The sequence below is a fragment of the Eschrichtius robustus genome, chromosome 20 (genome assembly GCF_028021215.1).
Source record: "Eschrichtius robustus isolate mEscRob2 chromosome 20, mEscRob2.pri, whole genome shotgun sequence".
NCBI classification, from domain to species: Eukaryota; Metazoa; Chordata; class Mammalia; order Artiodactyla; family Eschrichtiidae; genus Eschrichtius; species Eschrichtius robustus.
This window is the reverse complement of record NC_090843.1, coordinates 49,185,788-49,200,016: the sequence shown is the minus strand read 5'-3', so window position 1 is coordinate 49,200,016 and position 14,229 is coordinate 49,185,788. Positions and strand designations below refer to the sequence as shown.

The 14,229-nt window shown below is 50.0% G+C and overlaps 1 protein-coding gene and 1 long non-coding RNA gene across 2 annotated transcripts in view; both read right to left on the bottom strand.

Moving 5' to 3' along the window:
- Positions 1–5,703, bottom strand: part of LOC137754799 (uncharacterized) — a 28,175-nt gene extending 22,472 nt beyond the window's left edge. Inside the window, exons 1-2 of the long non-coding RNA XR_011071930.1 lie at positions 5,617–5,703; positions 4,398–4,695 (exon numbers count right to left, since the gene is read on the bottom strand). This is a non-coding gene — a long non-coding RNA (uncharacterized lncRNA). The remainder of the gene's footprint in view (positions 1–4,397; positions 4,696–5,616) is intronic.
- Positions 5,704–8,291: 2,588 nt separating this feature from the next.
- Positions 8,292–12,272, bottom strand: COPRS (coordinator of PRMT5 and differentiation stimulator). The gene is made up of 4 exons (XM_068531571.1): positions 12,122–12,272; positions 9,904–9,974; positions 9,276–9,493; positions 8,292–8,720 (listed from the first exon to the last, which is right to left on the bottom strand). Exons 1-4 carry the CDS (start codon positions 12,218–12,220, stop codon positions 8,551–8,553), a joined length of 558 nt encoding a protein of 185 aa, XP_068387672.1. The 5' UTR covers positions 12,221–12,272; the 3' UTR covers positions 8,292–8,550.
- Between the last annotated feature and the right edge of the window lie 1,957 nt (positions 12,273–14,229).

Here is a 14,229-nt window from a genome sequence, read left to right as displayed (position 1 = left end):
CACTCCATTGTTTGGCCCCTTTCCAGTTCTATTACGTCTTTCTTGGAATGCAGAGGCCATAACAACAGAAACCACAGTGGCTTCCATTTTGAAGAGCCTTTCGCAGGGACAAGGGCCCCATTTATGCATTCAAACCGATGGTCAGGGAGCCTGTGGTCTGCCCAAGGTCACACAGAGTGTCAACAATAGAGCCCAGCAGAGGAGAATTCCATTTGCTGTGATCTCTCCCCACACCCAACTGCCTGCATGCAGGACTCCAAATGGGCACATATTATCAGTCGGGAGGCATTCAGCAGCAAGAGACGGGGGAAAGTCATGTCAAAGCAGTAAGGAGGATTTATTGAATTGCATAACTGACAGTCCTGAAGCAGGCAGGCTTCCAGGGTTGGTCCATAGGGGCTCAATGATGCCATCATGGTCCCCATTTCATTGTCTTGCCACCCACAGAGGTTGTAGTGGGTTGAATGGCAGCCCCCCAAAAGATATGTCTCCCTCCTAATCCCTGGACCTGTGAATGTGACCTTATTGGGAAAAGTGGTCTTTGTAGATGCAATTAAGTTAAGGATCTTGTGATGACATCATCCTGGATAACCCAGGTAGGCCCTAAATCCGATGACAAGTATCCTTACAAGAGACAGAAGAGAATAGGAGAGGCTTGTGAAGGGGAGGCAGTGCCTGGGCTGAGCAGCTTACAAGCCAAGGATTCTGGCAGCCACCGGAAGCTGAAGGGATTAACGAACAGAATCTCCCCTAGAGCCTCTGGAGGGGGCACAGCCCTGCCGATAACTTGATTTTGAACTTCTGGACTCCAGAACTGTGAGAAAATAAGTTTCTGTTGTCTTAAGCCACCAAGTTCATGGTTATTTGTTAAGCAGGCCTAGGAGACTCATACAGAAGATGAGATATACAGGTCAACTTAGACCTGACCCCCATACCCCACCCCTACGTCCAGGGGTGGGGTTAGCTTTCCCCGTGGTCCATGAGAGACACGAGGAAGGGGTGATCATCAAGAGGAGGGCAATGGATGTAAGGGAGGCAATCAGAGTGTCCACCCCACACACCATGTGCAAGAAGGTTCCATCTCCTGAGCATCTGCTCTCCAAGCATAGGAAAGACAGAGGGTGCCCTGGACGTGTGAGCTTCACAGGTGAAGTTCAAGGTGGAGGGCTACACAGCCCTGGGGAGTCCTCCAAACCCTGAGAGCAAAGTTGAACATCTGGAACAGGGAGCACCTTCCTCTTAAAATACTGGCTGTGAAAGGTCTTATGAATCTAAAGATCATTCACTCATAAGAGACTGTTTCATCCACCTGGTTGCCCAAGCCAGGATGGACCTCAAGCTCATCCCAGACTCTTTCCTGTCTCTTGCTCTACCCTTACAGCCAATCTGTCCCCACTTCTATAAATAGTCCCAATCTGTTCGTTCCCCTCCATCTCCATAGCTGTCACCCTAGTTTAGGTCCCCATCCTCTCCTACTAGATTACAGCCCCCAGACTGACCTCCCTGGCTTGAGTCTCAGCCTCCTCCCACCAGTCTCCACCGGGAACTAGAAAGTTCTTCCGAAAGTGAAAATCTGCCCAGGACACGTTCCTGCTAAGAACCCTGCAAGCCCCTTGGCATAGCTTCCGAGGACTCTTGCTTACCTGACCATCCCTCACCATGTCCCCAAACACACAAGACCTCTCACACCTAGGGGCCTTTGCACACACAGCTCCCTCTGCCTGGGCGACCACCCATCCCACTTCCTGGCCAAGTCCTCCAGGACTCAGCTTCTAGGCTGTCTGCTTTGAGGGGTCTCTTTGACCTCCCACCCCTTCTTCTGGGTTCCCACCATACCCTGGGCTTTTGTAGTTCTCCTGTGCTAACACAAGGGTCCATTTATGTGCCATCAACTTCCCCCTAGACTCTGAGCTCCCTGAAAGCAGGAACCAGGTCCATCCTGAGTACATAGTATATAGCAGGTGTTCAGAAATAAATTGATGACTAAAGATCAAATCTACACAGCAGGGCTTCCCTGGTGGCGCAGTGGTTAAGAACCCACCTGCCAATGCAGGGGACACAGGTTCGAGCCCTGGTCCAGGAAGATCCCACATGCCGCGGAGCAACTAAGCCCGTGCACCACAACTACTGAGCCTGTGCTCTAGAGCCTGCGAGCCACAACTACTGAGCCTGCGTGGCACACCTACCGAAGCCCGTGCGCCTAGAGCCCGTGCTCCGCAATGAGAAGCCACCACAATGAGAAGCCCGCGCACTGCAATGAAGAGTAGCCCCTGCTCGCCGCAACTAGAGAAAGCCCGCGTGCAGCAACGAAGCCAAAGATAAATAAATTAATTAAAAATAAAAAGATCTACTCTCTTAAAAAAAAAAAATTTACACAGCAAGCATATATTAAGCACTTACTATATGCCAGACTCTGGGGTAGGTGCTGGGGTAGGGGAGAGGGGGATAATGATGACTCTTTCCCTAAATTTCACAGTAACTTTTTCTGAGAAAACCCATCTATAAAATCAGGAGTAAATCCTGCCATGAACTCACAGGTGAGCTTGCCAACCAGTAGGACGCCCACTGACAGGAAGGTAACCCCGAGCAAGCTCAGCATCTCCTCCAGGGCCCCTCACTCTTCCCTCCCCGTGGGTCACGCAGGAGACAGAGCGGCGATGGGTCTTTACTGCCACCTGCTGGAGGGATGGAATAACGCTACAGGCGGCAGCCAGGAGAAATTCAGGCGCCTGCCTTGAGTTGCCAAACACATGGCTCTGACTTATATCTGCCACATTTGTTCAACAGCTAATGAGAAGCTGTCAGAGGAAATGGCTTTTGAAATCAAAATCACCTCACCAGAAAAGGGGAGGGTGGGTGGAAGAAAAAGTAAAAAAGGAAAGCCAACTGTACCTTGCAATGGTCAGAGAGTGGGAGCCTGCCTCCTGGGGAAATTTATCTCTCTGACTCAAAGGGGAGGACCGGAGAATCCTGTAAGACGGAGAGAAATATCTCCTTCTGAAACTGTGGCTGTGTTTTTTTCCCCAGGCCCGCAGCAAGCACAAATCCTAGTGGAACTCTCCAAACCTTGGTGCCCTGGAACCCAACTGAACTCTCCTCCTGCCCATCAGCACCTGCAGGATCTAGCTCAGTCCTGGAACCAGCTCAACAGAAACTGCCGGAAGCTGGGGGGCCGTTCTTTCCAAAGGCCTTGGCTTTGCAGCCAGACTCGCTAAGTCAACAAAGTGGGAGCCAGCCGTGCTGCTTGCCCTCCTGTTACACCCTCCAACTTCTCCTGGGCCTGCCACACTCGCACACACATGTGCACGCTCACACAGAGTGCTCCAGATCCAGCATTCTGCTATTTGGGTGGGGAATCTGCTCTGGGAGAACTGGGAGGCAGAATCCAGATGGGCTACAGCCAGAGTATTGGGTTGTTTTTTTTGTTTTTTGTGTTTTTTCCTCTTTCTCCATATTCCAACCATCCTGTGAAAAGCTGGGCCCAAGAATGCAAACTCCGGAAAACCAAGGGCAGTGCAGCGCCAAGATATTTACTTAGCCAGCGAGTGTGCTTCCGTCCCCCTGGAAGACAGTCTCCGATTTCCTCAGGGCACTGGAGCCTTGCAGAGTCCAGCCAGCTGCTTCTGTATATAAAGAGAGTGGTCCCTGCAGCCTTCAGTCAACCCACCCAGCCACCCAGGCAACTGAGAGAAAGCTAGGGGAAGCACCATCTACCATCCCCGCCCTGGGGTCTCAGGATGACCAAACTGTCCCCACTATAAACAGCACCAAACTAATTTAGGGGTGGGGTGAAAGGGTATATTCCCCCAGACCTTCCCAAAGGGAAGAAAGCTATAACAGACAGAAACACACCAGAGCCATCAAAAATACACAAAACTGGGACTTCCCTGGTGGCGCAGTTGTTAAGAATCCGCCTGCCAACGCTGGGGACATGGGTTCGAGCCCTGGTCCGGGAAGGTCCCACATGCCGGGGAGCAAGTAAGCCCGTGCGCCCGTGTGCCACAACTACTGAAGTCTGCGCACCTAGAGCCCGTGCTCCACAACAAGAGAAGCCACCTTAATGAGAAGCCTGCGCACTGCAACGAAGAGTAGCCCCCGCTCGCCGCAGCTAAAGCCCGTGCGCAGCAACAAAGACCCAACGCAGCCAAAAATAAAAATAAATAAAATTTTTAAAAAAGAGTACCCAGGAAACTTCCAATGCATTTGTAACTTAAAAAAATAATAATACACAAAACCACTTATACAAACTGTGAACGGCACAATTCTGTTTGTTCTGCCACAGTACAAAAATGGCAAGTTTTTCATCCAGATAGAAAATAAAAACGAAGAAAAAATTATCAGCACTCTGATATGAATCAACCCATGATGATACTTTCAATATGCCATTCTCTACCTACCTGATGGATCTGGTCCCCTGCCTCCAGCAATAAGTCGTTCTCATCTAGGCTTCTGTTAACTCTGCATCTCCTGCATCTTGGGGGTTCAAGAAGCAAAACTGTCGTCTCTCTGACCATCCCAATTTCCGACACCGAGCTTCCATCTGGGCCTTCTGGGGTTCTCAACTTCCTCAAGCAGTGCATGACGTCATCCAATATCCACCTTCACAGGTCCTCTTTGTCCCACGGCCCCTCTGGGTCCATCAGGTTCTCTGCATGCTCAAGGCCTGGGCACCTTTTGCCAGATGGTCCTGACTGCCTAAAAGAACCAACATCTATCAGTCTCTGGGGACCTAACTCCCCAGGGACACATCAAGAAGCAGGGCTCATCATTCCATCTGCTCTTAGCGTCTCCAGATCTCTCTCTCTCTTCTCTCCATCTTCCTTCTCATAGCCCAGGGAATTTTTTTTTTTTTTTTTTGGCCTGGGGAAAATTCTTTCTTCCCAAATGTCTACAAGATTCATAGTCTGTTGGCCCCAAACTCCCTTGCCTCCTTACCAAAAAAAAATTTTTTTTAATTTAAAAATCCCTTTTTGTAAAACCAAAACTAAAAAAATTTCTTGGCTGTTTCGACTCTGTCACATGCCTCCACTAAGGCAATGAGCCTGCTTGCACGGAGAGAGGGCAGGAGAGAAATGAGGGTATATCTGAAATGTCATCCAGCCACACGATAAATAATGTTTTTCCTCTCTTTTCCATCACCCAAGATTTTTAAAGTGGTCAGCTGTGGTTTCTTTCCTGGTAAATGATGTTGTCTGAAAGAAACGCCAGAATAAGAGTTTCTCTTCTGTCCCTCCGAACAGTCCCTTCGTGCCTCTATTTCTCCAGCAGCCTCTGCCCACTTCTGTCCCTCTCCCTGGTCCCTCCTTTTCTGTCCCATGGCTGCCTCTTCCAGCCTGGCTTGTGCATTCTGAGAACAGTTGGCCGGATGTCACCATTGCCCCCCCAGCCAAGAGAAACAGTAGCTCAGGTGCGTCCCCCAAAATGTGTTAGCCTGCAATGCCCTGTCCCCATCCCTGCCCCAAGTCAATACATTCTCTGAGCACTTTCTGATTCCCACATCCCAAAATACCTTTTCAGCCTGCATCTTACTTTGCCTCTCTCTAGAAGAGATGGCCGCTCCCTCTTCCTTAAAACTCTCTTCTCCTTAGATTTGGCTTGAGTGGTGCCTACACTCACCTGGTTTTCCTCCTCCTCTGCCACAGCCTGCCCTTGGGATCCGATTCTTCCATTTACCCTGTAATCGCTAACGCTCCCCAGGGCGCTGTCCTTGGCCCTCCTCTATTCCACAAGCCCTCGCTGAACAAGCTCAACCTCTCTCAATGCTGCAACGCCTGCCAAAACCTCAAAAATCCCCAAAACAGTCCCCTCTCCCTTCCCCTTCCACCTCCTTCCCCCCTCCCCCGGCCCCCTGATTCCAGACACATGTTTACAACAGCCTAGAAAAGGAAAAGCCAGAGAGAGGATAAGAGTGCTCATTTCCTACATTGGAAAGAGTGTCAGGACCACAGAGCAGACCACGACCACCAAATGGGTAGACTCCAACTCCATACAAGAGAGACTTTTCCAACAAGTAGCACCAGCCAGCAATGAATGGGCTCCTTCTGAGATAATTATTTCATTTTTTGGCCATGCTGTGCGGCATGCGGGATCTTAGTGCCCCAACCAGGGATCAAAACTGTGCCCCCTGCAATGGACGCACGGAGTCATAACCACTGGACCTCCAGGGAAGTCCCTACCTTGTTCTTCCATCACCAGCTTGGGATGTTGTCAGTCAACCCTAAACACAGCCTGGGCAAATACCGCACCATTACTGAAGAAGACTGAATTTGAGCCAGTATTTACTGAATGTTTTCATGCTGGGCAAAAGCTATGAAACAGGGATACTGAGGAGTAAGATGTGGTCCTGCCTTCAAAGAGCACTCACCCTAAGGAGGGAGGTGGACCCGTAAGCCGGTGATTGCAGCAGAGGGAGCCAAGTGTTGGGATATTTGTCAGAGAGAATGGGGAAGGCTAGGCAGAGGAGGCAACTCTGTTTTAGGATAACAACTTGTCTTTAAATACCTCATTGCAAAATCTATATTAAAATAACAAAAATATAAAAGCAAACTGCCAACACCTCCACCGTCTAATCAAATTGTTTCCATTTGTCCATATTAATCCTTAGCACTTACATATGCCATTTTTTCATGTTTCCAGTATAATCAGAGTGGTTTTATAGCCTATATTTTCACTTATTATATCATTAGTATTTTTCCACGTCCCTACTTTCTTTTTCTTACTTGAACTTCACCCCCCCTTCACCCCACTTAACTCCCCAGGCTGTGAACCAGTGTCCACAGCCTGGGGAGTTACCCATCTCCATCCTTCTCTGTTTGATCCATCCTAAGAGGGGCACCAGAACGATACCTAAATCAGAACAATTGACTAGCCCCTCCCCCCTTTTCTTGTTCTCCTGACATACACAACTTTTGGCTGTGAAAGCCATTCTAATGTCTTTAACTCTAAGAGAATATTGCTGGAAAGAACCAGGAGGAACTGCAAAGAGTAACTTTTGAAAAGCAGGAGAGTCTAAATTCACAACCATTCCATGGATCCCAGCAGCGGCAGCTTGTAAGTTTTCTTTGCTCAGATACTCACACACGTGTACTTTCCTTACTCTTTCTTCCATCCCTCCCTCTGACATACGTGTAATCTCCCCACCTCGTGACTTCTGCTTTTACTCAGTTTCAGCTGCCTCATAATTACACATGAGCCGACGTAACCTGTCCATAACACCACCTTTCTATTTGGCAGCTCTGCCATGCTCCTCAAGCTCTCAGTGTTTCTTAGCTCAATTTCTCAAGTTCGTCTTTTCACGTCAGACACACTCATGGTCTAATCAGCCATGGCACTGGGAGGAGTAAAGCAAGAGTGGTGCGGGGATGTGGTCTACGACTGTCTCTCCAGCAAGGACAGCGGAAGGGACCATTTTTTCTCCCTAGGACAACCTTGGCCATGAGGGCTCCTCACAGCCAAAGCTACTGCCCTCCCTCATAAGGTGCTGCCTTATTCACACATTTTATGGGGTCTCTGAAAAATAGCTTAAATGGTTAATTGTTCATTTAACTGCTGTGGATTTCAGGTCTGAAACTTTTTCTTGATTCAGCTTCAATACGGAGGCAGGGAGGTAAGAAGCAATCCCTAGCCTGCCCAAGAGGCAACGGTGACATGGTCTGGTGTGTCACAGACCTGCCAAGGTGTGGTCCCCAGGTCCCACCTCCAGGCTCACACACACACACACACACACACACACACACACACACACGGGCAACCATGGGAACAGACTTCAGAGTCATGTGAGGGTTCAGGTCACATTTCTGCCGTTTCCTGGCTGTGTGATCTGGGAGAGGTCAAAACATTTTGAGCCTTATTTTCCTCATCTCCCAAATGAGGTTAAAAAAAAAATTTAAGTGACATGGAAGTAATTGTAAGGATTAAAAGGTTAAATGGAAAGTAGAGTGTAAAATCCTTTCATGCCAACTGAGGGCTATACAACTGCTGGTTTAATTAATTTGCCATTTCATTTTCCAGCCGACAGAAAGTCCTTGTTAACTAAGTAAATGGTCAATTTTCCATCAACAGGAATAGCAGTCAGCCGCAAAGTCACCAGTGTCTCTTGGGTTCCAATCTCTGGTCAATAGGGCCAGATCTACAGAGGCAAAAACTAAAGTATCGTTTTCTTTCACAGAGTAGTTTCATCTCAGACAACATCAATCCTGAAAATGTAAGTGAGGGGCTTTAAATGAAGGAGTGAGGCTTTGCTCAGAAGTATCTAATGAAAAAGGGGGTTAAAAAAGTAGGCAAAAGCATGCTGGTTTTTTTTTCTACTTTTATTTATAAAGAACACCATTCCTTCCCGACACAGACATAAACACTCACACATTCCAAGGAGGAGCTCATTAAAAACAACAACAACAACAGAACTGGGGGACAGAGGACCTTATTTAACACCAGTCTGTGTGCCCGACTCGGGGATCACTGGGAATGTTTCCTCAGATATGACATCTCACCTCAAAGAAAGGAGACATTGACCTGGAGGGCCCACCCACTCACCAGGCAAAAGCTATGCCCTCAGTCTTCGGCATCATCAAACTGTCCCGTTTCAAAGACCATCTTGGAATAATGGGGTATCAGTGGAGGTGGATGGTGCCAACTGGGGTCATAGATCATGTCTCCTTGCGGGGCACAGCACACCCAGGGTCTGACCTCTTGAGAAAGGCAACCCTGGATGTCGTCAGCATCTGCAGGCAGTTTTAAAAGACAAATTAAAGGAAGGAGGGAGAGTGAAAAGAGAGAGCCAACAATGTCTAGGGAACAGACACTTGCACTGTCTTTGCTTAAACACATGCACGCACGCAGACACAGACACACAAAGACACACACACACACACACACACACACACACACACACAGAGTCCTCCTTTGGTGGAGAATCCCAAGCACCTTCACTCTGACGCCACCCACAGTCCTGCTTCTCAGACACTGGTTCCTAGCAGCGCAGAGGAAGCAACTGGTGAACAGAGCACTTCTGTCTGCAGCCGCTCGATTCCCACTAAGATATTCGGAGATGGTAACATTGTTTCAATGTTAAAACTGACCAATACATTATATAATAAAATGCAAAACTGGCACTTTTTACCCCCCGTATGAAACAGGAGCTGTCACAGAAATTTCAGACCTATGAGAGCTATCAGGCTAAGCTCATGGATGTGGGTCCCTCTTCCAAACTGTTGAGGGGTTAACGTGTAGGAGGGTCTCAGAAGCCTGGCCTAGGACCCCAAAAACCCCACACCTACCATACGGATTCCCTTGATCTGCTTTCAACTCCAAGTCCCAGTCCTCGTTAAAAAGATCAGCAGCCTGTTCCCTGCGTGGACAGCCAGACACCCCTTCTGACAGCTCCCAGGGACTCGGTTCCCCATCAGAATCCTCGTCATCCACAGCAAAGCCTTCCTCTTCACAATGGGTGCCCTCACCATGCGCAGGACTATCATGAGGGAAGCTCTGTGCTCCACTGGCTAAGAAATCGACAAAAGGAAGAAGGTCTTAAAAAATAACTGGCAGACCAGAGAGGGCCTAGTCGTGCACTCGGGAGATTTTTGGCAGACTTACTAAGAGGGCAGCAGTAACAAGTGTGCAGAGTTCCTCAGCCACCGGAGCGCTTATTTAAAAATTGTTGTTCTGTTTCCAGTTTTAGAAGTAGGGTTGATCATTTACTTTCAATAAGATGTTTTGCCTTAAATAAGGCCGTTAATTACCAGCTCTTTTCATTCACATGAGAAGGCAGGCACAGTTTATGTTTTCAGTTTATGTTTCAGGTAGTTTAAATGCCACTGAGGCAAAGGGCCTCTCGCGGATGATAAGCTTTCACAATACAGACCTCCTTGGTCTCTCCCAACACCCACCCCAGGCTCTGCTGCCTACTTGCCTAGTCGATCCGCAGCCTTCTCAGTCTCTCTCTCCTGACCGGAGCAGCCAGCTGGGGCAAAGGCAGCCTGCGGGAAGAAGAAACAATTACCCAGGACTTGGATATCTCGGGTACGGCCAGTATTTCAGCCCCACACCCACGCTTCCATACACCCTCCTTTGTGAGGCTGGGGCAGGGACTCTGCCACCCACATCTCTGCTGTGCCCTGTTCGACTGGGCCTTGCTGCTTCCTCTTCCTGTCAGCATTACCCCTGCCAGCAGGATCGCCTGTCTTCCTAGAGTGGCCACTGAATCCAGTGTACAGTTTGCCAGCACGTGCAGAGCCAGCCTCCTCTCGAGCCCTCTGTAGAGCGGCCTCAGTCTCGGGGCCCGAAAGATCCCTCCTCCAAGCTCGGAGACTCTAGCACTAGCCGGGACAGTACCCCCTCCTCAGAGGTTGGAATTTCAGCTCCCCGCAAAGCCTCTCCTCTGAGCTTGTACATTTCAGTCATTCCAACCTCACCCCTTTGTTCCGTCAGCCCTAGCTGATCGCTGTTTCCCCGCAGGGGCTACCTCCCTGTTTTTAGCTTTTCAGTTACTTAACTTTTTGTCTAGTTAACAGCTCCTTTATCAAATTCTCTGTCTCCTGACACATGGGGACAACAGAGCTTTAGTTGTTAAAGGGAAATCGTCTTCTCCCATAGCCACCCATATGCTTCTCTGCTCCCATCACTCAAAAGTTCCTGAAATCCTATCACCTGTTAAGACCTCTTTCTAAGTGGGATGAGAAATGTTCACAGCCTGCATGAGAAGACCTGATTTCAATCCCATTCATTCAGTGTGTACCCTGGACAAATCACTTCAGCCACCACACCTGGGTTTCCTTCTCTGGAAATTGGGGATGACTGTTCTGACCTTGCAGGAGGTTTATAATGAGGTAACATTTATGAATACACCTAGCACACAGCAGGAATATAACATCTGTTGAATTGAAATCCACCGTCTTTGCCCCTACATCTAAACTACGTTTGGCACCTGCCCCAATTAGTTCATGATCTAGTCCTACCTGGATTTAATGAGTCAATTCCATCTCCTGTAGTCAGCGACAACTCCTGGTCACTCCTGCCGACCAGTAGTGGGACCTCTCATCTCTTCCACCGCAAGAGCTCCCTAACTGCCTTCCCACTCACCCATCTTGCGCAGCCTTACACGCTTAATGACTCCTCTGATGAAAAACTCAACAGGCCTCCACTGCTGGAGCACAAAATACGCCGTGGCATCCACACCTCCCCCTCACGTTCCATCAACCTGTGCAGCATACTTCTCTCTCCCAGCTCCGGGACTCAAGCTCCCAGCCATTTGCCCCGCATTTCTTCATCTCCACGCCTTTGCCAGGACCACCATCTTCTCATCTTGGAGAGAAAGCGCACAAACCTTCCTGCTCTGCTCTGACAAAATTAGTTTCATCCTACCTGCACCCCAAAGTAATTTTCCTTATCACTACATTTTTCATATTTTGGTTAAGATATGATATCTTTGATGCTTAGACAAGCATTCCATTCCTCCATCCAATTAATATGTGTGTCTACGGTGCCAGGCACTATGCTAGGCGCCGGGTTTACAGCACTAAACAGAGGGTTCCTACCCTCAAGGAGCTCACCCTCTAACACGGATTGCTGACTGTAAACAAGGGCAGATGACTGTAATAACGGTCTCTGAAAAGCCAGGAGCTGTCTGGCGCGCAAATGAAAACAAGTTTCTGGAAACCCTGCGTCAAACGCGGCCTTTTGGTTTCAGTGACGAGAAAAGGCGAGAGCGCATGAGGCATCATCTGGTGCTGAGGCTTAGCAGAGCATCCCCACCAAGGCACACGGACCCTTCAGGGAAAGTCGCTCTCCTCGCTGCCCTCACCTGGCCCCAGCCCAGGCCCCCCAGTAGCGGCTCCAGCTCTGGGTCAGCAGCATCACCTCCCATTTAGCAAGGACGCACAGGCGCCCTGCGGCCGACAGCCAGCCCTCCCGGCCCGGCGCGCCCACCCACGTCCTCGGGGTGCCGCGCCCCACAGCCCGGCCGTTTCCAGCTCGGGCGCGCGCCCAAACGGCGGGGCTGCAGAAGGCGGGTCCGAGGCGCTTCCCCGGCTCCCCGCGGCCCCCGCCCAGCCCGCCCCGCGAGCCCCGCAACTTCCCGCCCCGGGCCGCAGGTGGTAGCCGCGCCCAGGCCCCGCGCCGCGCTCACCCCCGGGCTGGGGGGCGCCTCCCGCGTGCTCAGCAGCGGCAGACCCGGCGGCGGCTTCGCCGCCCCCAGCGCCGAAGCCCCGGCGGTCCGAGAGTCCATGCCCAACGGCCCGCAGCTCGGCGCCCAGGACGCCGCTCGGCCACGTGACACGCCGGCCTGGCTGCCAGCCGGAGGATACGCCGCGGAGGGCCAATCAGCCGGGGGTGCTCCCGGCCAGGGGGCGGGGCGCGGGGGTCACGAGGAAGCCGGGGCCGGCGCAAGGGGCGGGACGGAGCACGGGGCGGAGCGCGCCCGACTGCGAAAGCCCCCGTCCCTGCCTACCGGTCCCGGAATCTGATTTTTGTAGCTCCTGACGATGCAGATCCCTGGGCTAGACGACTAGCTCGGTCTGGAATGCCAAGTGTTATCCCTACCCCACCACACTGCGCATGCTTCCGCTTCAAAAACTGTTAGAATCGTTGATTACCCGCGCCTACCTGACAGTGTATAAAACTCAGCTCTCAAAACTTTTCATGCAACTGTAGCTCTAACCCCATTTCACTCTTTTCTCTAAACAGGTTTCTCTAGAACTCGGTCTAGAATTAGACTATAACTCACCCACAAATGGATGAGACAACTCAGGAGCCCAGTGATTCCCCACCTTGAGTTAATGTCAGTTCTTAAAACTAACCCATTAGTAACCAGGTTGGATGATCAAAACAGACTCTTCAAACGTTCCAGACACCCTATAGGCTATGACAATTGGTCATAGTAACCCTAAACATTCTGTGCTGGGCCGGTACAGTCTCACCTGGGCGACGAGACCAGCAGAGGTTAGGCAGTGCCTGGGCTGGGGATAAACCAAACTCTAAAGACAGCTTTCCCTGCCCTTCCCTGCCACTGTCTGAACTCCAATAACAAATCTGCTCAAGGTGTGATAATCATGTTAACCTTTAAATAGCAGAAAAGCTGGAAGCTGGGAGTCCTTGCTCACCAGGCCACCTAATGACAATCTGAGACATCAGCCTATTCCTTCATCTCCCTCAAAGAGTGTTGTTTATACATACACATTTGAAAAAATTTAGCCTAACAGTTCATACATTTTTTTCTCTATGTAGACTTTCCTACAAGGAGGAGAATGTGACCAATCAATGTGTGTTCTGTTCTGATCCATGAGTTAGTTTCCCCAAATCTAACTGGATCTAGGTCAAGTGTCCAATATAACCTTATTTGATGGTGGAAATAAAAGTTCTGTTATCTGTGATGTTCAGTATGGTAACCATGAGGCCGGTTGAACACTTGAAAATGTGGCCAGTGTAAACAAGAAACTGAATTATCTAATTTCAATACATTTAAGTTCCCACACATGGCTGGAAGCCACCCTAACAGTGCAGCTCTGGGTCAACTGGCTACATGCATTTTCATTACCTGCAATGGTGAGAACCGGGTACAGGGTGTGATGACCCCAGGGTGACCCACCTTCATAGCCTTGCTTTAAGGCAGAGGTCCCCAACCCCCGGGCCACGGACCAGTATCAGTCCGTGGCCTGTTAGGAACCAGGCCACACAGCAGGAGGTGAGCAGCGGGCCAGCGAGCGAAGCTTCACCTGTGTTTACAGCCGCTCCCCATTGCTCACATTACCACCTGAGCTCCACCTCCTGTCAGATCAGCAGCGGCATTAGATTCTCATAGGAACCTACTGTGAACTGCGCATGTGAGGGATCTAGGTTGTGCGCTCCTCATGAGAATCTAATGCCTGATGATCTGAGGTGGAGCGGAGGCGGTGATGCTAGCGCTAGGTAGCGGCTGCAAATACGATTATCATCAGCAGAGAGGTTTGACTGCACAGAGACCATAATAAATCAGTTGCTTGCAGGCTCATATCAAAACCCTATCAGTGAGTGGCAAGTGACAAGCTGCATCTTACGGAGTAGACTGGACAGAAGCCACACACTTCGCGTGTCACTGTCTCCCATCACCCCCTGATGGGACCATCTAGTTGTAGGAAAACAAGCTCAGGGATCCCACTGATTCGGCATTATGGTGAGTTGTATAATTATTTCATTATATATTACAATGTAATAATAATAAAGTGCACAATAAATGTAATGCGCTTGAATCATCCCGAA